Genomic DNA, 27,910 nt, shown 5'->3' with positions numbered 1-27,910 from the left:
TCTACAAACAGAAGTCTTAAATCCTAGAATGGTTAAAAAAATAGTGTTACTTGGGGTGCTACAACTACACAAGCCCCATTCAGACTTATGGTAGGTGGCATCTTTATTTAGTTTTATTTTTAAAAAATCCTTCTTAGCCATGCAGAGAAAACACAGATGATCAGCTTTTGAGGAATCCACGAATCTTCACATGCAGACACTGCCAATTGCTTTTTTTGCTGTTGCTATTTTTCTTAGGAATTTTGAAACTCAGGCCATGACCTGCAAATAAAAAAAAAGGGCCCAGGATGTCAGACAAATTCTAATACAGCCAGGAAAAGGGAGAAATAATGTGAATACTAAGGAGCTAATTAACTCCTGTCATCCAGACTCTGCTGCCATTGTTTGTCTTGGAATTGTCCAAAGATTTTTTACATCCCAGATGTGAAATAAAAAAAGCTTCATAAAATGAACCCAAACGTTAGGGCAGTCATTAGAAGGGCTCAGTTATGAGCGTTCAGAAGGTTATTTTTAGAAAAGGATTTCCTTCAGTCCAGAACCACAGGAACACCTCAAATCCCATTGCCTGGATTCCCTGCCTGGATATCTGTGTGGCTCAGGACCCACAGCAGTGACAGAAGCAGATGGCACCAATTTAGGATAAATTCTTCACCATTTCAACAGAAAGCTTTTGGAAAAATATCTGTCTGGGCACACAGGGCACTTGGGTGAGTTTAGGAAGGGCTAACTGAAGAGCAGGATAGCTGCAGCCTGCTCTGGATTATTCCTTCACTCCCGAAAAACCCAAGCTGAGTTTGCCAACCTCAGGGCAGAGCCAAACTATTAATAGTGCAGGGAAGGAAAAGCTGGGCTTCTTCCAGTGTTCAAAGCCATGACATAAACCATTCTTAGATGATGAAGGGCTAAGTTATGTGCTGAGACATTTTTAATTTCTCTCAAAACCATCTTAATACAAAACATTTCTCTTTTCCACAGTGGAGAGCCAGGTATTCTTTCAGTAAAGCCAAACTCTTGGCCCAGGAGCGCTGTTGAGGCTGGGGAAGGCAGTTCACAGCAAGTGCTACCAGGAAAATGTTCAGAGTTATCCTGTGCCTCACACAGGGAAGTTCTGCAGACACTCATTAGCACTCATGGCCCATCCAGGACCCCTGATGTGAGTAAAGCCTGATGAAAAACCCCAAACATGTATTTTAGGGTTGAAAGAAGTCAGGAAATTTAAACAGAAGAGTCACATCCCAAGGCATAACCATCTCCCCCCAACCTGATTAGCATTCTTTTCCAAAGCCACTGCTGGAGGCAGCGACTCTTCCCAATTAAAGGTCTCACTTTGCAGCCAGAACAACCTGCAGGCTCTGCAGCACCTTTGGCCCTCCTTAATGCCCATTTAATGAGGTTTCCCACCGTTTAGCTCTGCCAGAGTCTGTCAAAGCTGCAAAGCCTCAGTTCCACAATCTCTGTGTGGTCAGAACTCCTCTCCCCACTCGTTCCCAGAACAGGTTCATGTGCCCCATGTCACCCAAGGAAGTACAGTGACACACAGAACTATCTGCATACAGGATACCTGTGCTCCCTCCTTGGAGATTCCTTTGCCATCGTGCCAGAAAATAAACACACAAAAAAAACCAAACTAAAAACTCATACTGTGCTCAATAAATTACATTTTTGCTTCTTGTCTGATGTTTTACCAGCCAGAACATGATGCATGGGGAAGTGAGATCTTGTCTTGGGAAACAGGGCAAAGCACTGCTGCACTTGAAATCACTGCTGAAGGATTTCAAAAGACTTCCAGGTTTCAGCATTAAAGTTTTCCCTGGATTACCAAAATCAGTATTTTTATTTCTTTCTCAATTACCTCTCTAAGAGATCATCTCCTCATTTTGCACGTCTGTGACACAAACATGATTGCAGCAGTTTTGTGTCAGCAGCACCAGAGCCTGTTTTGAGACTCTTCAGGCACATAAAAGTTTAAGCTCTTGTCCTGACAGAGCTGCCCCTGAAAGGAGGCACTTTGGGAGCTGAGAAAGGCAGTTTGAGGAACTGAAATAAGTGTCAATCAGAGGTGTTAAAGATTGCTCACAAAACTGCCTGCATTAGCAGAACCTGAAAGTGCTTTACCCAAAATAGAGGTTTGCCAGCAAAAATAAATGAAAAAATACTGAATTTTAAGTTTTTTTCCTGCAAGAATGTTTTAGTAGCATTTTAATTTTTTTTTGTCCATGTCCTGCAAGAAGTTCAGCAGGACAAGATGTACCAACAGAAGGGTTTCTTTCCACTCACTTTGGTAACACGTTGACAAATGACCCAACACCCACCTTTGACATTTGAGGAACATTCCAGAACTCTGCTCTGCTCTTGAAAGGAACTGTGAGAAGGAAAAACATCCTCAGTTTGGTTTTTTTTTGTAAAGGATTGAGCTGATTTTGTGTTTCTCCCCCCCAAAAGCAAGCATGATTATGAAGCCACATTTCAGAAGATTCCTGATTGCATCTTCTGATTAAATTTACTCCAGGTGTAATTTCCTCCCTGTGCTAAATCCACACCCTGCCCATGTTTTGGAAACAAAGTTTAAGTGCCTGTTTCCCTCATCTCCTCCACTCCCAGGTACAGTTCTTGACAGCTGCACAATGCCAAACCCTGCACAGCTCGAGGTGCCCTTTCACAGGCAGCAATCAAGAATATCTCAAAGGCCAGGAAGGAGTAAAAATAGAATTCAGGAACAGAGCTGTCACTTCTACTTGCCCTTGTAAAAATGAGGAAGGACCTTCCCCTGATGCAGTTAAAACTGACATCATTTTAACTGCTCTTCAAAGGAATTGTGCTCCACCTTCTGCTGATTCTCTGGAGAGAGAGTTAAATGTGGAAACAACATCAAGCAACTCATCTCTGATCTCTGACCTCTAATGAGATCAACAGAGAGCAAATCTCCAAGGACTCAGGATTATTGGAATAGATAATACTACAATTTGCCATTCCTCACAAGAGCATCTAGTGATAGGACAAGGGGGAAATGGCTTTAAACTGAAAGGGGGGAAGTTTAGATGAGATATTGGGAAGAAATCCTCCCCTGTGAGGGTGGGGAGGCCCTGGCACAGTTTGCCCAGAGAAGCTGTGGCTGCCCCAACCCTGGAAGTGTCCAAGGCCAGGTTGGATGGGGCTTGGAGCAACCTGGGACAGTGGAAGGTGTCCCTGCCCATGGAGGGGGTGGAATGAGATGAGCTTTAAAGTCCCTTCCAACCCAAACCATTTGGTGGATTTCTAAAGCAATAAAAGAAATCTGAATTAGGTTTTAACACAGTTTTAGTAAAACAGCTGCTGTGCCCTGTCCACCCTTCACCATTTCAGATTTACATTAAAGGGAAAAAAAAAAAAGTCAAACAGGAAAAGCAATAAATGTCAGGTTGTTGAGCAATCCTGGGAGCTCACAGGGGTCAGAGCACCAGGGAAGGAGTCTCCTGTTCCTCTCTGCCACCGATTGACACAGACGTGGCACTGCAGCCACGCCTGCAACACGAGATGGGGCAGGGCTGTGTGAGGAACACACACTGCTGTGGCTCACCTCGGATCTGGGACACCTCCTGCTCTCCCAGTCATGTGGCTTTGTCTGGAAAACACATGGAAAAAAAATATATACAGGGTTTAGACACACTTCAAAGCCTGGTTATATAATTACTATTTCACTGATGACAAGAACTTGAAAGAAATAAACGCATAGCAGAGGAATGTTTTTGGATAGAAATAGGGTTGGTGACTCCCAGGCCATGCTCCCAGTGATGTCACCAACTCACCACATGGCTTTAGACTAACAATTTTAACTCATTCTTCTACAACATTGTACCCACAGGATCTGTTTTTCAAGGCTATATAATCATAAAGCCACATGCAGCCTCTCTGCAGCACATCCACTACAGGTCAAACAGAACAACTTCCCATCGTGCTACACACAGATCTCACACTCAGGGCAACCAAAAGTGAGTTTTTCACCAGTCTCCTCGGAAGCAGCTGGTTTATTAATGATGTCAGGCTGTCAATCACTCTGAGTGCTCACGGGCTGCAGAGCAAACGAGCGTAGAACACAGCCTGTCTCTCTCGCCACGTCTTGACACAAAGATGCCACAGCAGCCATCTCCGCAACGCCAGTGGCAGCTTGGGAAATAAAAAAAATCCCAAAACCAAAAGCATAAAGACTGAAGAAAATGCAATTGTGGGTGGATGTCCCATCCCTGGAAGCGTTTGAGGCCAGGCTGGATGAGCAACCTGGTCTAGTGGAAGGTGTCCCCGCCCGTGGCAGGGGGTTCAGTGAGATGAGTTTTAAGTTCCCTTCCAATCCAAACTATTCCATGATTTTATGGTATTTTTAAGAAGATTCTATCACCTCTTGGAAAGCAGTGTTACAAAGGCATTTGGTGGGTAGCCTCTGTGTGAAGCATCACCCTTCTTTTCTGAAGACACACAATCTTTGCCCCTTCATTTTTTGCCTGCTGATGGGCTGAAAAAAGACAAATAAAGCATGCAGTTAATACCACACAAGTGTTAAGCAAACTACATTATCACCTTTTTTTTTGGCGAAACGCACCGTTTAACTGAACACCAGAGATTTAAAACATAATTTAAAAAAACATAATATCAGCCAAAGATTAATTTCAGCTACTTGAATCTTCAAAAAATATTTTCCTGAAAACCTAAATAGGCGGTAGCCCTAGATTTTCTTCCCCTCCTCGGAGGCGGAGTATATATTAAAATATATATTAAATGCATATATTGAAATTTATATTAAATGTATATATTAAAATATATACAGCTGTATTCAGATACGTGTTTGTGTGTATGTATATATATACATACACATATATATAAAATAGCCCTAGCCCATTCCCATACACGAGTTGAAGATATACCGGATTTACAGCGCACGTGGCAGCGCCTGGAGCCCCCGGAGCCCCGGGGGAACCGCGGCCCCTCCAGGATGGGTCCAGCTGAGCGGGGACCCGCCTTACCTTCACTCTCCCCCTCACGTCCCCCATCTGGGGCCGCTCAGGGCCGAGGGGAAGCGGGACCGGCCCTCAGGGAGCTTCGCCACAACATGGCGCGGGAAGGGCAGCGTGGCCCTGGCCGGGTGGGCTCTCCTCGACCAGCACCGGCTTCCCGCCACCGAGGGGCCCCTCAGTTTCGCCATGACCAGGCCGGGAAGGGCCGGTCCCGCTCCCATTCCTGGTCCCGCTGAGGGACCACCGAAGCTCCGCATGCTCCGCTCCGCGCCCGCCAAAAGGACGATGCAGTGCCCGCCTCCCGCTTATATAGGCCGGGAACGGAAGGGCCTGCGCGGTGCTTTCGCGCCCGCGAGCGCCCCCTGTTGGACGGGAGGACTCAAAGCAGGGACCGGGGACACGGAAGGGGGACACGGGCAAGGGACGGAGGGCCCTGCTCAGGGCTCTTCCCCACGCTGCAAGACTGCCCTAGGGCCTCCCACGGAGGCAAGAGGCGTACTAGGGGATGGGTATCCCTTTTCTCAGCTGCTTCGGGAGTCCCTGCTTCCCGTGGTTTGGCTCTGAGCATGTCCTGGGACAAAGCACGGACCCTCCAGCCCCGTGATGTACCAGCCACTGGAGATCCTTCAATTCTGTGATGTACCAGCCAGCGGGGACCCTCCAACCCCCATTGTGGCCCCTCCAGCCCTGCAATGCACCAGCCACCCTGCAATGTCCCCAGCTTGGGGACATCCTTCATCCCTTTCCCTCCCATTGCCTTGACTTCCCTGGCATTGCAGACTTCCCTTCCCATCTCACCACGGAAGAAACAAAAAGGATCAGAGGGATAAACCCCTTTATTTGTTAAGAAGAGGCGCGAGATACAACTGGTTTCAGGTGAGATCACGAGCTCAGGAACGGGAAGGCCACAGGACATCGGCACCTCCTTGCAACAGGGACAAACCCAAGGAATGGGGCAAGGTCTGGCCTGGCTCCATTTTCCCTGCACAGCTCTGGAGGGAGCAATTTGAGCTGGGGACTGTGGCTGTGACCACCACGGGATCTCTGTGCACAGCAGAGCTGGGGGGTCCCTTCCACAGCCAGCCCAGCCCTGCCACAAACCGGTGCTCCGAGTGCAGAGCCAGTCCTGTGGAACTGGAGCAGGAGGCCCATCCCTGAAGCACTGAGCCCGTCTTGGGGGCTCTAATTGCCCTCGGCTTTCTTCCGCAGCTCCTCGACGGCCTCGCTCTGCCGCCTCTTGTCCTTGGCGCGGATGATGGTCATCCTGAAGAGCTTGCAGTAGAGCTCCATGGCTGAGGGGCTGTCGTCGTTGCCGGGGATCGGGTAGGTGATCAGGGAGGGGTTGCAGTTCGTGTCCACCACGCCCACCGTGGGGATGTTCATCTTGGCGGCGTCCCGCACGGCCACGTGCGTCTGGAAGACGTTGTTGAGGCTGCTGAGGAAGACGATGAGGTCGGGCAGGCGGACGCCGGGGCCAAACTGGATGTGGGCGTTGGTGAGGAGCCCGCCCTGCCAGTAGCGCGTGTGCGCGTACTCGCCGCAGGCCCGCGCCGTGCACTCCACCAGGTGGCAGAACTGGCGCTTGCGGCTGATGAAGAGGATGATGCCCTTGCGGTAGGCGATGTGGGCCGTGAAGTTGAGGGCCAGCTGCAGGTGCTGCATGGTCTGCTCCAGGTCGATGATGTCCTGATCCAGCCGGCAGCCGAAGATGTAGGGCTCCATGAACCTGCGGGGGCAGAGGGAGGGCGGCACAGGGGCACGGGGACGAGGCGTGCGGGCACCGAGCGCTTCTGGATGTGGAGTGGCTGCACAGGAACCTTCCTTTCCCCCACTCCAGCTCTCGGTTGACACCAGAGGTGCTCTCTGCAGAGAGTGCCCAGTGTCTGTTCCAGCTGGGCTTGGGGGGCTGTGGGTCTCACCCCCCCTCGGTGCCCACATTGCAGGGGGTCCCTGTAATCTGCTCTGTGTGGGCAGTTCCAGGCTCAGACCAATCTAGTGCAGCCCCCAAAGCAAACATTGTTTATGGAAGCACTCCTGATGGATGATCAAATAATTCCACTCACCTGTGCCGACAGCCCTTTTTGTGGCCCAGGTGCACCCGAGCATCAAAGAGATCTTTCAGGGTGAAGAGCTCCTTCACGTTGAAGAAGTCGGGGTGGCTGAGAGGCTCTGACAGCAGCTTGTCATCCGCAGCTGAGAGAAGGGAAACAATCAATCACTGCTCCCTCTGGTGTTTTGGGGGACGAGCTGGGACTGCAGAAAGGACCCCGATGCACCCACGACCACCTGCTGCAATGAGGCGATACCTGCACGGGCATCGCTCCTGGCCTGGACCCGGGGAGGGAAAACACTCACCGCTGGGCTGGGTCGCCGCCGGGGCCGTGGCCGGGGCCGAGGCCGGTACCAGGACGGTGCTGTAGAGCCGCGGGGCCGCTGCGGGAGAGAAACACGGGGGTCACACGGGCGGGCCGGGGCGGACCGGGCGGGGCTGGGCAGCGCCCGCTCACCTGCCCGCAGGAGCCGCGGCACCGCCATGCTCCGAGGGCACCGCGGGGCAGCAGCAGGAGCGGGAGCAGGAGGAGGATGAGGAAGGTCAGCGGCGCTTTCCGCTTCCTGCAGGGCGGGGCGGGCCCCGCGCCCTCCCCGGGGCGGAGCGCGGCGCGATCGCGTCCCGTCGCCGAGCAACGCTCAGTGAGTGCCCTGAGCCATGTCCGGCCCCGACCCCGGGCTGCCCGGCCGCTTCCGACAGCCCGCCTTTTACCGCGGCTACGGGTGAGCGGGGGAGCTCGGGGCGGGCCCCCCGGAGCCCCCCGTGCCCCCCTCACCTACCCTGTGCTCTCGCCCCGCAGGCAGCCGGCGACGCACCCCCGGTTCCGCACCACCAACCAGACCTACGGCAGCAGGGCCCCCACGGTGCACGAGCTGCCGGTAGGTGATGGAGGGTCCCCCGGGGGGGAACTCGGGGTCAGCACGGCCAAGCTTTGCCCTCCGCGGCGTCCCCGGCAGCTGAAACCCAACTTTGCATCCGAACTTCGCTGTGGGCAATTTTAAACATCTCTCTTCTTTTCTCGCCCCTCCCCAGACCTGCTTCCGCGTCATCTCGCACAAGTTTTCGGATCATCTGGGCAAGGCTGGCATGTACAGGAACAACAGCCTCAACACCTCGCTGGAGAAGAGCTACTGCACGGGCCCCGACACCTTCATCACCGCCTACGAGCACATGGACTTCCACCCCAGCTACAACCCCAGCGGGCCCTCGCACTGCAGGAACCTGAGCTAGGGAGGGACACCACGGAGCCGCCGCGGCTTCTCCCGGTGGGGAAACCACGCACAGCTGAGATGAAACCCACTAATTCACAGAACGACCGTTATTGTTAATAACATATATTGTTATATATGTTAATTTATAAAGATTTAGTGTGGTTAAACGTCAGTTAAATAGCTCATATGAGCCGTTTTGCTTAGTTTATAGGCAGCGTATAAATCCTAGAACAACATATATCCCCTTAACCTCTTCTCTGTCGCTAATGATCCTTTAAATTCTTGGCTCATGTACCACATATAATTAAAAATTAAGATTTAAACTGCTTCTCTACTATTCAATGAATAACCGATCTGCAAGTTTTCCAGAGGTGTTCATTAACCTTTTGGATTGCTTTTGGAAAGTTAATGTTTCTTCTATCTCACAACTACAAAGGTTTAAGGAATTATTCAAATAATGACAAGTAATCAAAAAGAAAACGTTTTCTTAAGTTTTATTGTAACAACTGTAGTTACAGCCAGTGAAACTGTATCAGTTGGACAGTGACTGCACTGAAGGAACACCTTTACATTTTTAGCTTAAAAACTAGTTTTGAAGAGAAACTGCTCTGCCTGTTTATGGATGAGAAACAGTCCCATGTTACAGGTGTAACAAATGGATAGAATCCATTAAAAATGACCATAATACTATTCTAGCTGTTTGCTAAAAATATAAATAATGAGTTTAATATTATGGCCAAGCACCACTGCAATTGATATTCTTCAGTGTCATAAATATTCCTTATTTGTGGCACTTGGTTATCTCAAAAAAAGGAATAGCTGGGTAAAATCCCCCCCCCCCCCGCTGCAAACACACCAATACATTGGAACAAATAAATAAACTGAGCAGAAACGGGCCTGAAAAGTTAACTTTTAAAATATTTAACATGTGAAAATAAATAAGCAACTCTCTATTGTTCACTGTTAATTCTCCTATTAGACTCTAGACAGTACCTTGAGCTTCTTACAACTTCCCTTTCTTCTCCTGAAATGAAGAAAATAACAAAGTGCTGAGTTAATATAAATAGTTGTGACTATTTTACATAGTATTTTTATCCACAGATTTTTCTGCAGGTGGCATAATTTAGGGATAAGACTGCCTCTTAAAAATATAACTGTAGTGGATTCTGTCACATATCTTCTCACTTCATCTGAAAACACCCACCTCTTTTCTTCCTTGCCTCAATTTCTTGCCTTTTAGTTTTATTCTTGAACTGAGACCAGTTCCTTTGAAGAGTTTGACATGCAATGTGCCTTAGTGTTCAGATGTTAGACCAAATACTTAAGAAATACCTGCACAAATTCAAAATATCATCCTAAAGATGACACATTTTACCACACAGAATCTCCCTGGAACAGTCTCTTTCTACTCTGTCTTTTGAAAGGAAGATTTTCATGTTTGCAGATAAAATTATGTGAGGCTGAACTGTCACAAACTGAAGGTTTGAAAAATTAAAAAGCTTATACCTTAATAAAAGAAATGGTGGCAGGGATGGTGTGTTCCTGCCTTGTATAAAAAAGCAGCTACACGTTGAAACGTGTTCTTAAAATAGCAGCAAAGAATGTTTATAAAAAATTAAGGTAGTTCTTGTGGTCTCATGAGGATCCTTGAAGATTGTTGCTCCCAAAGCACTGAAAAATAGTCACTGTGGTAAAAATAAAGCACTAAATCTATTTTCAAAGTCCTGCACAAGCACAGATTTATCTGAGAACCGTGGTACTGCAGCCAGGAGGACATCACTTACCAGTAGCCATAATAAAAAATACCAAGTGGTTTAAATAACATCCAAATTAGCAAATGTTGTGCTCTGACTGAAAAAAATAATCGCTGCTCACTTTTAAAAAATATGAACCAGCATTCATTGAAAAAGGTAATTCTTTGCAAGAGTGAGAAGACCCGAGTTCATGATTCCATCTACTGCAGTAAAGGGATAAATTGGTGTCCCTGGAGGGTGGAAAAACGGGAAAAGGACTTTGTTCTGTCACTCCCCAGAGCTGTCACTGGGTGCTGAAAAGGGCCAGGAGTCTGTGCCCACTCTGGGGCTGTTGTGGTCACTATAAACAGGAAATAAAATCTCCTTTTGGAACTGCATCTGTAAAGATCCAACCTCGAGAGATCTGCCCTGCAGTCCCAACCTCAGTACCATGTGTGGTATAATGATATACTATTATTATCAATTAAAAAATCAATATCATCTTTCTACTCCTCAGCTGCTCAACCTTTAGTAATGTCCAAGAGGGATTCTTATTGATCCCAGACACCACACTTCTTTTTTTTTTAAACAAGTGATAAGAACTGTAGCAGGATGAGGACACTGCCAGTGGAACCATGGCACTCTTGTGGATGTTATCCCAATTCCACAGATGTTCCCTGACACACGTTTAGTTACACAAGGAAAGACTCCACTTCTTGACCACAAACACCAGCAAAGAAAACTGCTGTTGGGGTTTTGCTAAAACAAGCACCATTCTCACCTCCCAGAACAGCCACCACTTTCTTTGGCTGATGTAGTTGGTAGACTTTCCTTAATTTTTTTGTTCTAAAGAAGTTAATTGCACCCTCAGAATACAGGCAGGAAGGGAGAAAAGGGAACAGAAAAATGCTACTCACTCAAGATGATGACACAAACCATAGGAGCACTCCGGTTTCACGGTCCATGGGCAGAACCCCATTTATTAAACATTATAAACTCAGCAATGTACACCATTTCCTATATACAAATCAAGTTTATCAATTTAAAAAAAGTGCTGTTTGAAATCAGGTTTTATTTAAAGCACAAGGTAACTGGAATTGCATCTTAACTGGAAGTGAATCAGTTCACGAGTTGTACTGAGGACACAGACACAGCGACAGGGGCACGAGACACCTTTACAGTCTTAATGTTGATTTACTGAAAACTTGGAGGAGAAACATTCAGCTTTTTATACAAACAGTACATAGTGCTTCCACCATCTCTAGGAAAATTAGGTATACAGTTTAATCCTTTTAAAGCAAGGTACTCAGAAAACTTCTATTTTAAAATACCAGCCTACTGACCTATTCCAAACAAAAGGCCCAAATCCTGCAACGGAATCAAGGCAGATCGAAGGATGAGCCTGTGTAGAGGGACTGCAGGCACTGAGCTAAGTAAAAAAACCACTTTTCCAAGGTATCCTACCACAAAATGGAGATGATTTAACACACTGACCTTTTAAACAACCCGACCAACCAACCCAAGGACTACAAAAGGCGGTCGGACAGTAAGAAATGTCAAGTGAGCACTATAAATATGTTTAAAACGTAACTGCACAACAGTACAAACACACCAAGGATGTTGTTTCTTTCTCTACATGCCACAGTTACTCGTTCTACTCTATGCTACGCTGCATTTTGCCACTATTCTTCATCACACCAGGGACACCATGAGACATTGGATCCGGTCTTGGCTGCTTTTGCTCCAGTTTGCAATTTTAAGGCCAGCCTCGAGGAAGGCTGAAGTGACTGAGAAACAAAGTGATGCTAAGTGGTGGTTTGGCTGAGAGAAGTTCTGCAGAAGACGAGACAAAGAGAATATCAGATCAACTCACAGGGACAAGATGTAAGAACAAACTCCTCGAAGGACTTCACTACACACAAATGAAAGAACGACCAACAGCTCCAGTTCACACTTTTTTTTTTGGAATTTTCAGTGAAACCAGTGTGAGGGCACTTTTCTTTTTTTTGTGATATGAATGTGCTACTTCAATCCCGTTTTAAAGTCAGTACAAATAAAAAGATAGTGGTGAAAAATTGCTTTATTCTGGCTGCTGGAAAGGGAGGCAGAGGAAGAGCCAGTATGAAAGAACGGTGCTGAAAATATCCGTGGCGTTTACGTTGGGACTTCCTACAGCAAACCCAGCTCTGCTCTATTGCACAAAAACTGTCAGTGAAAAAGTTCACAGAAATGTAACATCTTAGAAACCACTTCTGAAAAAGGAAAGTAAGGGCACTCAATTCCAGAAAGTTCATTCAGGAAACCAAAAGCCATCTCTGGGTAACTGCAGGGCATCAATTGAGGCTAACGAGGAATTGTTTCAGCCTTGCAGGCCCAGTAGTACATAAATCCAGAGAAATCCAGGGAAATCATGTTGTCTGAACAGACAATGCTCCTTCACTTGTCTTAAACTGCAATTGTGCTTGGAATCATCTGCTAGAAGGAGGTTTTAGGTATTCGAAAGGACTTCCAGCAGCTGCTGAGATCACTTTACACGTGCAGACAGACTGATCCACTTTATTTACCTGAATTTGCATTTGTATCTTCCAGGCTGGATCTCCACACCCACAGCTGTGCTGGCTGTGCTGGAATTCTGCCAGGGAACAACCCCCTGAGTCCTCAGGGAGGGGAGGACTGAGACCCCAGCAAAAGAAACAGGACACAGGGTTGTCCTAAGGCAGCTGGAATGTGACCAGTGTCAGAGGATCTGCATTGCTATCCAAGGCTGTGTTTTCCTGGGATCTCTTAACAGGTTGCCAAATATATTCTGTGCGCAAACAGGTTCCCCTTTGATAGGTGATCAGAGGCCTCATAATTTAAAGTGTGATTAGCCAGTATCTTATCTACAGTAACTACAGCTTCCTGTAGTAATGCAAGCCCTAAAAATCATCATAAAAAATATTTCCTTAGAGCACTTTAAATAATTTACAAAATTCTACAAAAACTATGTATGTTTATCCACGATATCCCTGTTAAATAGAAGCATTTTCACATTAGTGTGTGTATGACATACAGGTAACAGCATCTCCCACTGTCTCTCCTTTCCTGTCTCAAGTTTTATCAAGGTAATTACCATAATAGATATTTTCTAAAAGGACTGTTACTGTAAAAAAAAGTGTACTTACACATTTGAAACCTTTTTTTCCAAGAGGGAATCTGGGCAGTCCCCTGCAGACAGGCCAGTAAATTTTGCACAGGTTTTGGCTAAAAATTCCTGCCCTTGGTGCACTTCACTAGCAGTTTCCCTGTTCTGCAGGACAGGTATTTTTCCTTCCAAGTTGGAGCTGGTTACTTGAATTTCTTCCAGCCTGTCAACTTTTTCTTCCTTAATGCACATCTGCACACTGTTATCTGCACATGCTCCTCCACTAGTTTTATCCACTGCTGCTGCTGTCACATTTAATTCCTGCTGTGGGCAAGCTACACTGGGATCTGGCCTCTTGTCCAGGGGGTTATTCCCTCCCTTACTGCACGCCTGTGGGCTCTGCTGAGCTGTGTCTCTGCTAATTTTATCTGCTTTTCCAGCTGCCACGCTGCACTCGGGGCGTGGGGGATCTACATTTGAATCAGCCCAGCTGCCCGTGTGGATGTCTCCTTCCTCCATCCACACCTGCGTGTTCTCAGCTTTGGATGTCCCTCTGCAAACCTGAGCTGCTTTTACTGCTGCCTCACTCTGTTCCTGAGAGGAGAGGCTCAAGTGAGAATGTGATTGATCTCCTGAGGCATCAGCCTTTCTGCTACCCTCAGCTTCCTCTTTGACACACAGAGGAGCAGCCTCAACTCCTGCACAGGTTTCTGCTACGTGGGGACTTGACACTCCCACAGTGACCTTCTGAGAAGAACTGGATGCTTTTACTGCTGTTGTACTCTCCCCACTAAATTCACCTGTTGGCAAGGGGTTAAGTACATCTGTATCCTGGGAAGCTGCCTCCACTCCCAGCGTGCTGTTCTGGGCGAGCAAACTCTCTGCTTTCTGCCTTTTGTTCAAAAGCATTGATTTCTTCCTGTCCCGGGCGTATTTTAGACCTGCAATAAATTTACTGGAAATTTTTAGGTGAAAGGTGTTCTTCCTTTTAGATCTGGGCTTTGCACTCATTACTTTTTGTACTTTACAACCTTCATTTTTGCTGGGTTTAGGGGGCTCTGTTTTGTGGACATTCTTTTTACCTGTTGCATTCCCAGGTAACTCACCAGCACCACCTTTAACCCCCCCCACTCCCTGCTTAGCTTTTGACTGACCAGTAGCATAAACATTCTCTGCAGAGGAAGCACATTTCCCACTGCCATATAACATTGCACTTTTCCCTTCTGTTCTCTGGGAGTTCCTCAACTCCTCAGTTTGCTGAGGCACCTCAGTCTTTTTACTCTGACCCGGCACGAGGTTGATCTCGTTCTCCACCGGCTGCTGCTTTGCTTTTCCTCTATTACCAGTTTGTTTGGTCACTCTAAATAGGTCTAAATCATCTTTTTGCATCTCTGAATTGCTTGCAGAGTCTTTGGCCTTTTCTGCCAAAAACTTCCTGATTTCCTGCTCGATGCTGTCGTCGCTGTCCACTGAGCTGCTGTCGTCGGTGTGACACACAGCTGGGAAAGCACTTTTTCTATTTTTAGCCACCCGCTGGTTTGAAACCGGTTTAGGTTTATTCCCTTTTTTAAGCTGTAAGTTAAACTCCGAGTTTTTCATGGTTTCTGGTTTCTCACCGGGAAGTTTGATGTTCATGTTGTCTGAAGGGTTCCTCACTGCGTTCTCTCTCGCAGCTTTCCTGGGTTTTGAGAGGCAGCTTTTCAGCAGTGCAGGACTTTTACATTTCCACTCGTTTTGTTGGAGGCTGCTGAAATCATCCAGCAGCTGAGCTTCTGTCTCGCTGAATCTGACTCTCTTCTTGCACTGAGATTTTTGGTCCTTGGACTTCTTCTTTAGCTTTCTTTTTGACCGTAGCAGGTCCTTGATAGCACTGTCAAGGTCCTCATCGCTGTCCAGAGAACTGCTCTCATCATCCGACCCCTCCCTCTCTGGAGTTTGGGTCGTATTTTTCATGACTTTTCTTGTGCTACTCTGAACTTGCAGAAAAGGGTTTACAGAGTCCAAGGCCACACATCTGCCATCAGAGCCAGACAATTTGGGAGACGTGAGCTGCTGCTGCCTCGTCTCTTTACTGCTGAGGCTCTGAGCATCACAGGGTTCTGCAGGGCTGCTCAGGGCACGCTCCTCTTGGAGCACGGGAAATTTTGAATAGTTACCTGCTTGGAAAAGTCCCATCTGCAGCTGTTCAGGTGTTTTTGATGCCCCTTGTTGCGCTGTTCTGCCTTCCCTTTTAAGTCTCCTTTTCCGACTCAGCGACAGCTTCAGTGTTTTGGGAAGAGAAGGCTCCAGGGTACTGGTGAGGCTGTTTTGATCGGAAGGCAGAGGCATCTGGATCGAGCGTGACAGGCTGGGAGGCTTTGCTCCAAGGTTTTCTGACTGTGCTTTCAGAGCCAAAAAAGCCCTGATTTCCTGCTCTATACTGTCATCACTGTCCACAAGGCTGCTGTCGCTTTCACAACGGGAGGACGAGAGAAGCTGGGGAGGAAAGAAGGAGTCTGCGGCGAGCGATTTGTTGTCACTTCCCATTTGGGATGGCATGATTGTTTTGGAAATATCAAGGATAGCTTCTGCACACATGAGCTCTGCAGATGTGTCTGCTCTGCAAGAAGCCTGCAATGTGAGCTCACAAGCAGCAATCTTGTTTTCTGGAAGTGCAAAATGTCTGGCTTTTTTCAGTGGTTTAAACAGCTTGTTAAAGTCATTGCTGGTGCTTTCTAATCCTGCTGACTTGGAATTAATTTCTTTTCTCTTGCTGCTTATAGGGCTTTTACGGATTTCTGGTGAGGCACTTTTTGTGGAGCTAATTGTCAGGCTGGCAGAAATGTCCGCCATCCCCTTTGGATCAAATTGTTCCCTCTGCAAAGGGACACAGTCTGCTGCATCACCTGCCTCTTTCCTGATTTTCTCCAGCTGGTAAAGCTGAATGGCTTCTTCAATGCCATCATCACTGCTCGAGTCAGATGTGTGCACGCTCTCCTTGATAAGTGCTTCCCTTGGCTCCCAGTAATGAGCTCCACTTCCCTCATTCTGCTCCACGAGCCAGGGCTGGCTGGCAGTGCCCATTTCCAGATACGCTTGGTTCACCCGGCTGAACTCACTGGGCTCTGCTTGGATTTTTGACTGCAAACACTTGGACTGTGTGCCGGATTTCTGCAGCTTGGGATGGTGTCTCAGGAGCAGCGCCTTACAACCTCGCTTTAGAGCACGACAGTTCGTTCTGTTTGTTGTTTCTTTGTTGCATTTGAGGACAGATCTCACCCGGGAATCCTTTTTATCCCCCTCACTAACACATTTACTAATTTCTTGCTGCTTCTTCTCATTCAGGAACTGCACTATTTCAGCTTGTATGCTCTGTTCAAAAGAGTCATCGCTGCTGATGCTCTGAGGGGAAGCAGGCTGGAGCCTTTTCCCAATTCCCAGGTGGTCAGACAGGTACTCTTCAGAGAGCATCTCGGCTTTAAATTTCACAGGGAGGAGGTCACCAGCCGTTTTGTTCTGCGAGAATTCTCTCTTAAACCTTTTGTCTCTGCTTGGAGTCACGGAACACTCCGCATTCCTTGGCAAGGACTGGTCACTTTTGCCTTTTGCTTTCAAGTACTCCTGGATGGCCTCCTCTATTCCTCGGTCCACAGAGTCGTCGCTGTCAGAATCGAGCAGGAGGGTCCCAAACTCCACATTCTCTTCCACTTCAGTGTCATCTGAATCCTCAGGGCATCCACACTTGGAATATGGAGGTTGCTTCCGCAGCAATGGGGTGCTGGATGTGACTCTGTTACTGGTGCCTTTTTCTCCCTTCTGTTTCTTCTGCATAATACAACCACACTCATTGTTCATACCCAGGGCAGACTCTTGACTCTGCAGGTTGTTTATGATCATCTGAACTTTTGCACTTACACAGGTTCTCCTGACGTCCCCGTCAGATTCAGGGAAGCAAACGGGATATCTACAATTCCTTGCTGGTCCAAAGGACTCCCATTTTGTCTGAAGAGCTACCAAAGGAGGAGCATTCATAAGGAACATTCTAGCAGGCAACAGCAAAGTCCACGATGGAACAGTTTTTCAGGCTGGTCTCTCTTCCATCCTACAACAAGGGAAAAAAAGGAAAATATTTACTATTATGCACATACCTTCTAGAAATTCCATGTAATAATACTGGTAACATAAACTGCAAATTATTAACACACCGATCTACTGTGCCAGATAATCACAGCAGTCAACACCACTTCAACAGGTAAATCAGTCACTGCTGCCATCAGGGATAAGTCACAGCACTCGTCATTTGTGGTTTGCAGTATTTTCTGGCACAATCATAATCAAATTCAGGTAATTATCTCCACTTCTGAAACTCTTTCTGCACTTCTCACTCCCTTTTGCATGTGGATGTGGAGCAAGTTGGACCGTGATCCAAGGTAGTGGGGGACAAACCAACTCTTACTCAAGGAGGAGAGTAACTGTGTTAGCAGGAGGCTGGACTCCAAAAACTCAGAATGTTCCGTGATTCTGTGAAAACAATATCCCAAAATAGCTTTTACTGGTTCTGGCTTGACATTAAACATGCACAGCTTAGGGACTTTGGGGCAGCTCAGAGAGAAGGAAAGGGAACTTATTTCTTCCTGAAACACACTACACAGCAATAACCCCAAGACATCAATCATCCGGCCTCACTGCAGGATAAAAGCCCTTGGCAAGCACAGATCTTTAGGAGTGTGCAAAAGCAGGATGGAGATGATGAACTATTCTTTGTGTTACAGTAGAAACCCCAGACAAAAAAAAGCTTTGTTTCGTGGAAGAGTGAAAAAAAAACATCCAGAAAACACCAGATAACACCCCAAAGAGTTCTCTGCCTCCACGTGACCTCATGAGGGCTGAAGGTTTCACCTGCAGCATCGTTTGGTAGGACCAAAACAGTATCTGGTTGGCACAAGGCAGGAATTCCTAAAAAACTTCAGCAGTTGGGTATTTCTTCAAGCCCAGGCTCCACACAATCACAGTGAGCCCCGACTGGAGAGTGGCACTGGACTCTGCCAACCTACAATTACCCTCTTTTCCCTCTGAAACCTCTCTGACCTTGCCCTCGTCAATTATTCTCCAGTTCTGGTTTCAAATTAATCAGTGACAATAAATATTTTAAAAAATTAACGATTCTAAACTCTTTCAAACTTCTATTTATTTACTACTGAGAGTAAGGTAACAGGCAAGCAGGGAAGACAACTCTTTCTTTTCCTCAGTGGTAATTCACCTCAAAACATCATCCCTGTAGAATTAAAATTTTAAGTATAATGATCAAGGCCATCCATCCTCGCTGGGCGGTACCTGGAACAACACAACATATGCTGGTTTAACTTCCACCTTTTAGTCATCTGAAGACAGTTTGGATTTATTTCAGCTCTACACATGCCAGTAAAGCCAGTGCTCCCAACAGAACCTGTATTTGACCATGAATTAACTGAAAGCACCCAAAACCCCTGACTTTTAGAACCACGTAGCTGAACACAGTTTCTAATGCAGCCTCTGACACGTTCACTAGGGCAAACATAAACTAAAAACATTTTTTCCTTGTAATAAGCAGCTAAGGATCAAAAAGACAGAAATTAGAATACTTCATTATCTTGAAGAAATGCAATTAACACACTCTAGCTCCCGGCTTCATTAAAAAAAAAAACAAACCCACAACGTATTTCCTATTAACCTATTTCCACAGTTTTCAGAGAAGGGGCAGGTGCCTTTTGCTATTCCACACCTGGGTTGTGGTTGTCCTGCAAGAATTTCGTGGGACTGGGGTGAATTTTGGTGCCACTGCACTGCACCAGGGCACCCACCCAGGCTCTGAGGGGGCACCCACCCGAGGGCACCCATGGGGGCTGTGAGGGGACTTCCAGGGGCATCTGGAGGCTGTGTGAGGGGGGACGTGAGGGGACACTCACCCAGGGGTCACTCACAGAGGGTGTGAGGGGACATGAGGGGACACTCACCAGGGACAGTACCCAGGGAGGGTGTGAAGGGAAATGAGGGGACATACATTCAGGAGAAGAGGGATAACCTCTGGAACCCTGTGAGGGGAAATGAGAGGACACACATTCAAGGAGGAGGGGGATAACCTCTGGAAAGCTGTGAGGGGACACCCAACGGGGGACATCCACAGGGGCTGCATGAGGGGACACACACCCAGGGGCACACACAGATAGTGTGTGAGGGGACATGCCGGGACACACACCCGAGGGGCCGCTACAGAGGTTGTGTGAGGGGACATGAGGGGACGCACACCCGCGGGGCTGCTACACAGGGTGTGCGAGGGGACCCGAGGGTCTCCCCACCTCGGGGGGCACCCACAGCGGGGCTGTGCCGGCCCCCCCACCCGCCGGGGTCCGCCCGCAGCCGCCGCACGAGGGACCCCCGCGGGGCGCCGCGCCCGCTGCCCGCGGCCGGCCGGGCCCTGCCCGCGCCGCCATGGCTCCCCCTTCCCGCCTTCCGCCGCCCCGCTCCCGGGGCCTCCCTCGGCCGCCGGCCCGCGCCCCCCGCCCGGCGCCCGGCGCTCACCTGCCGAGAGGAGGCCGAGAGGGGGACGGGGGGAACGCGGGGCGCGGGGTGGGGGGGGAGAATCGGCGGAGCCCCGGCCGGGCTGTGCGCTCCGCCGGGCTCCGCTCCGCCGCTGCCCGCCGCACTGGTGCAGGGGCGGGCGGCGCTTCCTTCCCTGCCCCCGGGGAGCGGGAGGCATGCGCCGCAGGGCTCCGCCGGGGAGGCGGGGAGGGACCGCTCCGCGGCCGGGGCACAAAGGCAGGAGCGGCCGCTGCGGCCCGGAGCCGGCGCGGAGGGGAGGGAAGGAGGGAGGGAAGGGGAGGAGGGCGCCTGGAGCTCGGTAACGATCGTAACGGAAGGTTCCGCCGGCCGGGAAGGGGCACCGCGGAGCCGCGGCCTCCGGCAGCCCCCGGGGTGGGCTCCAGACCCTGGTCCGGCAGCGCTGAGGGGCTGCGGAAACACCGGGGGAAAAGAGCAAGACGCGTGTGAGATAAGAGTCGGGGGTAACCCATCCCGCCCCCTTCGGGGTGCCAAAGTGGGGGAAACTCAAAATATCTGCAAAACGCGACACTGACCGTCCCAGGCGCAAAGTTTGGGGGGTGCAGAACTAGGACTGAGGCGCAGAGAGCCGAGGCCTCCGCTTCCAGCAGCTGGGGCAGCCGGTGCTTCGGCTCGTGGAGTTGTTGGAGCTTTCACGTGGAGAAACAGCAAAGTTTTAGTGCTCTAATTCATTCCTGTGCATCCCAGGCTTTCCCCGAGGATGCGCTGCCACCCCTGTGCCGGCATCCTTCCTTTCGGGATACCCGTTCCAACCTGCTCGTTCACTAAAACACACACAGAGTGAGTCATAACACTCAGTCTATAAATCCCCACAAGTGTTTCCTTTCCTAGTTTCTGGCAAACAAAAAGGCAGTGCCTCGACGCAAAGTGCTGCCCCGTTTTCGCTTTGTCAGTGCGTTGTTTTTTTCCCCGTGGGTCTTGAACACACCTACGATGCTGCAGAGGAAACCAGTGTCTTTTGGGGAGGTGTTGCCAAAATCACAGGAAAAACACTCAGGCTGGGAGATGTCGAATGGCAGAGGGGAACAGCAGATACAAAAGGTCCCAGGCTGAAAATGGGGTGACTGAGAGTGTTGTGCTCTTTTTGTGTTCATTCCGTGGCAACACATCACAAGATGACATATGGTGAGTGCTGTGGGACAGATTTCTGCCTGTTTTTATCCCAGAGGTTCTTGGGGAGCACGTGTATTTTCAGGCCCTGATGAATTGTGTGCTTTCCTGGTCTCCAACTTCACGTTCTAATTTTTTTACCCCCCCAGGAATCCTCTACCACCAAACCAAGTCTGACCTTGGGGCTGTGGGACAGGACCGTGTTTCAAAGCATCAGACACAGTTACAAACTCATATTAATGTATCTCCTGCTCTTACAACAGATAAAACAGAGCCCATAAGACATTTGCCTGTGTGTTCCTGTCCCTGGGATATGTAACGTGCTTTTGTATTCTGAACTGGCTCGCTTGAACGAGGCTGCTGAAAACAGCAGAGCCAGCATCTGTGTGCAGAAGGAAACAATGAACTTGCTTTTCTTTTGCTGCAGAATTGCAGCCTGGAGGTGAGGAAACTTTGCTCCGCTCACCATATTCCTCCCAGTGCCACGGCAGGGAAAAGAAAGGGCTCTTGTATTCATGTATCCTCTCGGGCCAAGTCAATTTACATGTGAATGCACTTTTAAAATAAAATTAAAGTCAAAGCTATGGCCAGAAGCCTGATAAATGTTTTTGTGCACATGCAGTTGCTTGGAAGGGGGGAGGCTGGATGCTGCTGGAGAGCTCTGCCGTCACCAGCCGAGGTGGCACTCATGGCTCTGCAGAGCAAGTGGCCCCCGTGTGCCACTTCGACTTGAAAGAAGAGCAGAACCTCTCCTTAAGGTCCCATTAGGGATGATTTTTCTTCCTGATCCATAATCTTTGCGGAAATGAGAGCAGTGGTCCCCGTCCCTGCGTCCCCTCTGGACTGATGACAAAGTCACGAGCGCTAATTGGAGCCCTTGTTAGGATGGCTGGAATGGCAGGGAAACATTCATGTTCCTGAAATGAAACGTCTCCCCTGACCTCCAGATCTTCTCATCCCATTTGCAGCTTATTGCAGGGGGTAGGAACAGATGCTCATTACAGGTGGCTCAGGGTACCTTAAAAGGCTGTGGGTTATCAGAGACCAAAACCAGAGCTCAGGTGATGGTTTTTGTTATTTTTTTTTTCCCCAGCGAGAGAAACTACAAGATTAAAACCAAAATAGTAGGAATAAAAGGGCTCACCTCATAGTTCTTGTTGTCAGGTAACCCGTGGCTTTGTGGCCAATTACAGTTCCTACATGGAGCCGTGTTAAAACACTGGGCATGTCTGCTGTGCTGCTGCTTCCTTGGGAATATGAGGCCTAGGACATGAAGGAAGTCCTTTCCTCTGCTGGTGGCAGTTTTGCATTCCCCAAGCACGGGGACAAATCTGATCCATGACAGTGCAGTCCTGCTGTGATCACTGAGTTTTTGGTGGAAGAAGCAGCGAGGAAAGGAGGTGGACATGGAGTCCAGGCTGAACCTTGATTTTCCCTAACCCTCAGTATCTGGGGTTTGTGTATCACTTCAGGACACCCAGTACTGGTCCAGCTCCAACATCCCCCTGCCACGTTCAGCTCCTTCAGTTTAATCTCAGGCAATTTCTTAGATGGAGAACAACTGCATCATGTAGAAACATGGCAAATTGAAGAGCTTAGTTGTTATTTAATAAATGCCAAGGAGACTCATGAGGCCTTGAAGTTATAATAGAAAGATCTAATTTAGGAAAAAAGGAAGAAAGATGCCTGTGAAAGCTGCCAGAAAGCGGCGCTGGGTATTGAACATTTCTATTTACCCTCTTAATGGAGCAGAGATGGTGTGAGCTTCCTTACAGCAGGGCTGGATGCTGCCCGGGGAAGCAGCACCAGGGACAGGAGGAGGTCTGAGGGCAGTTCTTGGTGGAGCTCAGTCCTGGAAAGCTCTGCTGTGTCTTGCCTTGGAAGACACTGTTGCTGTAAATGGCCTTTGGTTGACAGATTTTTTTAAAGGAAAGAAACCTACTGGCTCCCTGAAGCAAATGAAGTTGTGTGTATAGCACAGAGGCAGGTTACAGAATGCATTTAATGTTTTTGAGTCAAATCTGGTCAACTTCCCATTCATCACTGACCACTATACAAAGTGTAACTGAAGGTCTCTGCGGGGCACAGATCATTGCTTTGGAAGATATCCCTTTTCCATAGTAATTCCCAGAGAATCTGGCATAAGAATGCAACCTGAGAAACAAATTTAGTGCCAAGAGGTAACCCTGACCTTTCCTTGCTATCATAGGGCAGAGACCTCTAAAATTTCAAAGGAAGTTTTGAAAGGTGTTTTCAACGGGAACTGTAGTGGCAGGACAAGGGGGAATGGCTTCAAACTGAAAGAGTAGGTTTAGATTGGATATTGGGAAGAAGTTCTTCCCTATGAGGGTGGTGAGGCCCTGGCACAGGTTGCCCAGAGAAGTTGTGGCTGTCTCATTCCTGGAAGTTTGGATGGGGCTTGGAACACCCTGGTCTGGTGGAAGGTGTCCCTGCCCATGGCAGGGGGTGGGACTGGATGGGCTTTAAGGTCCTTTCCAACCCAAACCATTCTATGATTCTAAGTGATAGCACCTCTCTCATATTCTGTACCTGGAACCTTCTAATAGTTTTTGTATGACTCACTCCTATCTAGGTTAAATTATAAATTTTTCATGTTTACAACCATCGACATGGCCCGTGTAGGCTTTTAAGAGTTTTCTTTACACAAGTCCCCCCTTTCCGTCCACCTCCGCAGGCTTTGCTCGGAGGCAATGCTGTCTGTATTCCCACAAGGACATTTCCAGCTGGATCCTGTGCTTGTCACAATTCTGCTTGTGCCCATTAGGTGTCAGACTCTTATCGGCTCAGTCTCTGGTTTCTGGGATTTCGAGGAGGATATGAGAATATGAGAATGTGAGAGCTGGTGTGGCATGTCTGGGGTGTCGGCTGCTCTCTTGCCTATGGCTCCTACCCAGGAAGGACAGACTGGGTGATGTGGTGCTCACTGGGCCAGCAAAGGAGGCTTTCTGCTGGCCTTGGCCCAGGCTTTATGAGCTGGGATTCCTCCAGAGCCACTGCTCATCCCAGGGCTGCAGAATGAGCATCCATAGGCAGCAACTCCTGCCCCAAAGCTGCTGGTTTTTGCAGCATGTTTGTGTTTTAGATCTCATCTAATTACATTCCTCAGGTCAGCCCTTTGGGTTCCAATAGCTCCTTCCTTCTGCTTTTGGCTCTGCAGGGTCACCGAGGCACTGCCAGAGCAGTGATGGGCCTCCTTCCACCTTGTCCATCATCCTCTTGGGATGAGCAGTTGGAATTTAGCATTGATGGTTAGTGCCAAGCCCTGCCAGCAACATGAGTGCAAGGTGCGGGGGCAGCTCGGATATTTCCTGCATCTCAGGGCTTGGGGAGCTCTGTTGAACACACGAGGATTCATTCAGAGACAGAAAGTCCTTTTTTACTTTTTAATGATCCATGTGCAGAGTTTCCCACAGCAACACTTTGATTTCAGCCACGAGCCAGGATATAAACACGGGCGTTAGGTGCCACGAGCCAAGGTGGATGGTGATGAAAAGGGGTCTGTGAGCTTTAAAATGGCCTATTTAAGGGGCAAGATCAAAGATGCACTGTGGGATAGAGACCTGCCCTGCTACAAGAAGAAAAACCAGAATGAAACAGAGATGCTGCACTTGCTATATATTTCAAAAGAAAACTGCTCTGCTTTGACTTTGTGCTGCAATTGCTGAGAGCTTTAAAGGGGCTGGGGGAGGGAAAGAAAACACATCGTGCTCCAGCTCCCCTCATTACTGCTCCTCTGACTCCTCTGCTGAGGAATCCCAGCACAGCCAGGGACTTGTCCATCTGCAGTTATCAGGTCCAGAATTTACAGAGCACCTTTTCTGCCCGGCTGCTTGCCCAGGAGCATCCCTGCAGCCCCCCATGAGCCAAAGGTCTGCTGGATTACCTTCGTGGAGCAACTCCTGAATCTCAGCAGAGGCATCCTGAGCACCGTCCCAGCCCCCATTAGCTCCAAGCCAGTGTTTTTAAGAGGCATCTTCCCATATAGGAAAGCTTTTCAGATCACCTTCAAGGAGTACTCTATTTTTAGCATCCGTGGACTCTCTTGGCTGCAAACAAGCAAAACCTCTCTGCAGTGAATTCACAACAGGGCACTGGCTGGTGTTCAAAGTCTCTGTCTGAAGTGTGGCACAAAGGAAGCGAGGTCCCTGTGGAGCAGGTTGAGCCCATGGTGCCACCACAGGATGCTGCCTGTCCAGTTGCCCAGGGTGGGCAGAGGGACTTACAAGGGCCAGGGGGCACAGCCCACCCGTTTCATTCACTGACACCTTTGCAATTGCCAAGTGCCCTTTGCACAAACAAGTTTTCATTAAAGATTTGCAGACAACTGCTACCCGGCTCAGTGGCCAAAATGTTTCCTTAAACAAGTTTTGGATCAAAACAAAGATCACCACTGTTTTGAATTTTCACCAGACTGAAAAAACACGCTGGAATGGGGGAGTCTGTGAAATCCTTTGGCTTGGGTTCTTCTCCAGCAAACCAGCACAGAATGAATCCCCCTCAGCAGAGCAGCTGTGCAGAGCCAAAGCCTCCCTGCTGCTCTGGAGGGTGAAGGGACCTCCCAGGGGAAGTTTCAGGCAAATTGGGTATTAGTTATATTTGAAGTATTTATTTTTTCCTAGTCCTAATTCTGCTCTCCCAGTGGGCCAAAGGCACCTCCCAGTGCTCCAGCCTGGAGAGGGGCAGGGGAGGAGCCCTGACCACCCCTGCTTTGTGCAAGATGCAGCTGCTCACACTCCACATTCACATCCCTGCCCACTCTTGCTTTCTGTGGGGCTTTTAGGGCATGGCATGTGTCCAGTGATGGGAATTTTGGCCTAAGTGCAGTGTCAGATTCACCCTCCCATCCTGCAGGGCTGTCAGGGATGGAGGAGTATTGACTGGGCACTGCAAATGCCTCCAGTGCAACAGATCCATAATGGCTTTGGAAACAGAGCACGAGATCAAAAGCTGTCCTTCTAGTAAGTGTTAATAAAACATGGTATTTAGAGAGGTGCTTTCTCCTGGATGGGGTGTGTGCTGCTGGCATTGACAATCCTTTTTAAAGTGTTTCCTAATCCTGATCTTGAATTCCCTGGCAGTGGTCTAGAGAATGACCCAAATGCTCTGTGATCCATCCAGCACCCCTAGGGCCGCTGGCTCCGTGGCACCAGGAGCTGCCAAGCTGAGATGACAGTGTGGAGCTACAAACCTTCACCCAAAATGTGGATCACAGAGCAGGTCCAACGATGTACCAGTACCTGGCACTGCCCAACTTGTCTGGGAGAATCAGAGGGAAGCACAAGCCCATTCCCTGTCGTGCTTTGCATTTTGCTCGCTGCATCCTACGCAATGCGGGGCAAGGGCTGGGTCTGACCCTTGGCCAGGCTTCCCTGCTTGCTTCCCAGCTTGGCTGAGGCTCAGGAAAACCCACGGGCATGCCAGGGAGGGTGTGGAGGCAGCACCTCGGGCGGGCTGTGTGTGCCTGGAGCCGCATGTGGGCTGGGAAAGCCGGAGCAGCTTGTAGCCGTACGTGCTGCAGGCCCGGAGGAAGGAACCGGCTGCAAGGAGCAAGTGGGAGGAGGAGGAGGAGGAGGAGAAAACTGGGTGTCAGCAAACGAGGCAGATTGAGAGCTGAGACGTGTTGGTGATTGTATTTGGGATGTGATCAACATTTCCTTGTGACTTGCACAGTCGGCAGAGGCCTGAGTTGCACGGAAAGAAAATATAAAATCAGTGGGAATGGAGCTCCTACATCCCCTTCTGCTGCAGGGGGCTGTAAAGGAGCCCATCCAGGTCCTGCAGGGCAGGAGGTGGGTGAGCTGGTGGGTGGCAGAGTGCAGACCCCTACTCTTGGGAGCTGGGACATCCATGGTTGGTGGGCGCTGCCAGCATAGCCAACCCCATGGAGTGCAGCCTCCTTTTCCTCTGGATACCAGTGGGTCTGGCCCTGATGGGTTTGGTCCCCAAATCTCTCTCTGGGGACACCTCCAGCACAAGGGAAGAGCTGCTGTTGGCAGAAACCTGCCACTCGTTTGGAGTGCTGGGCAGTGACTTGGCCTCAGCACCCTGGGGAAGGGGGAGCCAGGAGCCCAGAGTGGGAGGAGGGGGGGCTTTTCATCACCCACTCGAATCTCCACCGTGGTAATTCAGATGAGTGTCACTGGCACATCTGTTCAGAGAGAGAGAAGTAATACAGGTCCAGCTGAGCGACGAAATTGCTTTCAGGGCTGTTGATTCCCAGCTCGGGGGTGTGCGGTCAGCTTGACTGCAGACTGGAGATTTTTAATTTATTTTTCCCCTCTCCTTTGCCCTGTTCCTTGCAGCCAGCAGAGATCAGTCACATGTAAAGCAGGCACAGACAGGATCTTTGAATCCTATTCCCCCTGTTCCCATTCTCTGGGATAGATGGGCCATCTGGGCTCATTCATGAGACCCTGAAATCACTCACACAGCGCCTCGATGAAGGATTTGCAGCTCGCCCGCCACCAGGCTGCCCTGCTCATCCTTTTGCCTGCCTGGGTCTGGGCTCTGCTCGAGGACCCGTTTCTCCTCTAGATGGTGCAGCTGCCATTGGGCACCAGCGAGGCACCGAGACGCAGCCAGACCCCAGCCCCTGCAGCAGAACGTGGGGTGCAGCCAGCCCCGGAGTCTCCTCATGACCCTTCCCAGTCTCTTCCAGCAGCAGGATGGGCGCTCTAGGGCATAGCCCCCAACGTGTCACCTGCCTGAGGGTCTGTGCCAGGTACCTGTGGAGCATCATTACTCTGCCAGCCATGGGCATGGAGCTGTGTGGAACCAAAGGAATGAGAAATCCACCTCCTTCTATTCCTGGCGTCCCTTTCCTTGGCAGGGCCCGTCCCGGCAGTGCCCAGGGGAGGTGCTGGCAGAGCTCAGCGGAAGGCGGGGGAGAGGGGACACATCCCGGGGGTGACCCCGTGCCTGGTGGCAGTCGGGCTGTTTCCGTTCACACCAGGCACAGACCAAGCCGCCTGGAGGAGCCGAAATGCCATCACAGCCTTTTGTTAGAAGCCCTGCTCCCCTGCCATCCCCTGACTCATCTCCAGGCGAGGAGGGATGTGCTGCCAAACCTGCAGGGCTGGGCAGGAGAACGGGCAGCTCGA

At 49.4% G+C, this 27,910-nt stretch overlaps 3 protein-coding genes, 2 long non-coding RNA genes and 2 other non-coding genes across 10 annotated transcripts; 1 reads left to right on the top strand and 6 right to left on the bottom strand.

Moving 5' to 3' along the window:
* Nucleotides 1-78: 78 nt before the first annotated feature.
* Nucleotides 79-2,369, bottom strand: LOC113969630. Its single transcript, XR_003534910.1, has 2 exons — nucleotides 2,313-2,369; nucleotides 79-261 (listed from the first exon to the last, which is right to left on the bottom strand). It is a non-coding gene; the product is annotated as an uncharacterized LOC113969630 (long non-coding RNA).
* Nucleotides 2,370-3,389: 1,020 nt separating this feature from the next.
* On the bottom strand, nucleotides 3,390-3,523 carry LOC113969843. The gene has a single exon (XR_003534945.1). It is a non-coding gene; the product is annotated as a small nucleolar RNA SNORA17 (small nucleolar RNA).
* A 33-nt stretch (nucleotides 3,524-3,556) lies between these two features.
* LOC113969699 lies at nucleotides 3,557-5,248 on the bottom strand. Its single transcript, XR_003534922.1, has 3 exons — nucleotides 4,995-5,248; nucleotides 4,373-4,486; nucleotides 3,557-3,601 (listed from the first exon to the last, which is right to left on the bottom strand). It is a non-coding gene; the product is annotated as an uncharacterized LOC113969699 (long non-coding RNA).
* Nucleotides 4,013-4,143, bottom strand: LOC113969844. The gene has a single exon (XR_003534946.1). It is a non-coding gene; the product is annotated as a small nucleolar RNA SNORA17 (small nucleolar RNA).
* A 596-nt stretch (nucleotides 5,249-5,844) lies between the features above and the next one.
* Nucleotides 5,845-7,608, bottom strand: MRPS2 (mitochondrial ribosomal protein S2). 2 transcript variants are annotated; one of them, XM_027687571.1, is made up of 4 exons: nucleotides 7,493-7,608; nucleotides 7,341-7,418; nucleotides 7,049-7,178; nucleotides 5,845-6,711 (listed from the first exon to the last, which is right to left on the bottom strand). In XM_027687571.1, exons 1-4 carry the CDS (start codon nucleotides 7,518-7,520, stop codon nucleotides 6,168-6,170), a joined length of 780 nt encoding a protein of 259 aa, XP_027543372.1. In that variant the 5' UTR covers nucleotides 7,521-7,608; the 3' UTR covers nucleotides 5,845-6,167. The 2 variants fall into 2 exon arrangements, with proteins under 2 accessions (XP_027543372.1, XP_027543373.1); XM_027687572.1 differs by having other exon boundaries at nucleotides 7,049-7,172.
* Nucleotides 7,609-7,627: 19 nt separating this feature from the next.
* On the top strand, nucleotides 7,628-8,573 carry CUNH9orf116 (chromosome unknown C9orf116 homolog). The gene is made up of 3 exons (XM_027687573.1): nucleotides 7,628-7,757; nucleotides 7,835-7,913; nucleotides 8,068-8,573. The coding sequence occupies exons 1-3, from the start codon at nucleotides 7,693-7,695 to the stop codon at nucleotides 8,263-8,265; spliced, it is 342 nt and encodes a 113-aa protein (XP_027543374.1). The 5' UTR covers nucleotides 7,628-7,692; the 3' UTR covers nucleotides 8,266-8,573.
* Nucleotides 8,574-8,723: 150 nt separating this feature from the next.
* On the bottom strand, nucleotides 8,724-19,882 carry PPP1R26 (protein phosphatase 1 regulatory subunit 26). 3 transcript variants are annotated; one of them, XM_027687567.1, is made up of 3 exons: nucleotides 19,641-19,882; nucleotides 13,144-17,184; nucleotides 8,724-9,270 (listed from the first exon to the last, which is right to left on the bottom strand). In XM_027687567.1, exons 2-3 carry the CDS (start codon nucleotides 17,121-17,123, stop codon nucleotides 9,222-9,224), a joined length of 4,029 nt encoding a protein of 1,342 aa, XP_027543368.1. In that variant the 5' UTR covers nucleotides 17,124-17,184; nucleotides 19,641-19,882; the 3' UTR covers nucleotides 8,724-9,221. The 3 variants fall into 3 exon arrangements, with proteins under 3 accessions (XP_027543368.1, XP_027543369.1, XP_027543371.1); XM_027687568.1 differs by lacking the exon at nucleotides 19,641-19,882 and adding an exon at nucleotides 19,076-19,170; XM_027687570.1 differs by lacking the exon at nucleotides 19,641-19,882 and adding an exon at nucleotides 18,793-18,808.
* Nucleotides 19,883-27,910: the final 8,028 nt, after the last annotated feature.

This window comes from Neopelma chrysocephalum, unplaced genomic scaffold, assembly GCF_003984885.1.
Source record: "Neopelma chrysocephalum unplaced genomic scaffold, ASM398488v2 Primary Assembly neopelma1_74, whole genome shotgun sequence".
In the NCBI taxonomy this organism is placed as follows: Eukaryota; Metazoa; Chordata; class Aves; order Passeriformes; family Pipridae; genus Neopelma; species Neopelma chrysocephalum.
Note: the sequence above shows the minus strand (reverse complement) of the source record. Positions and strands in the feature narration are given on the sequence as shown.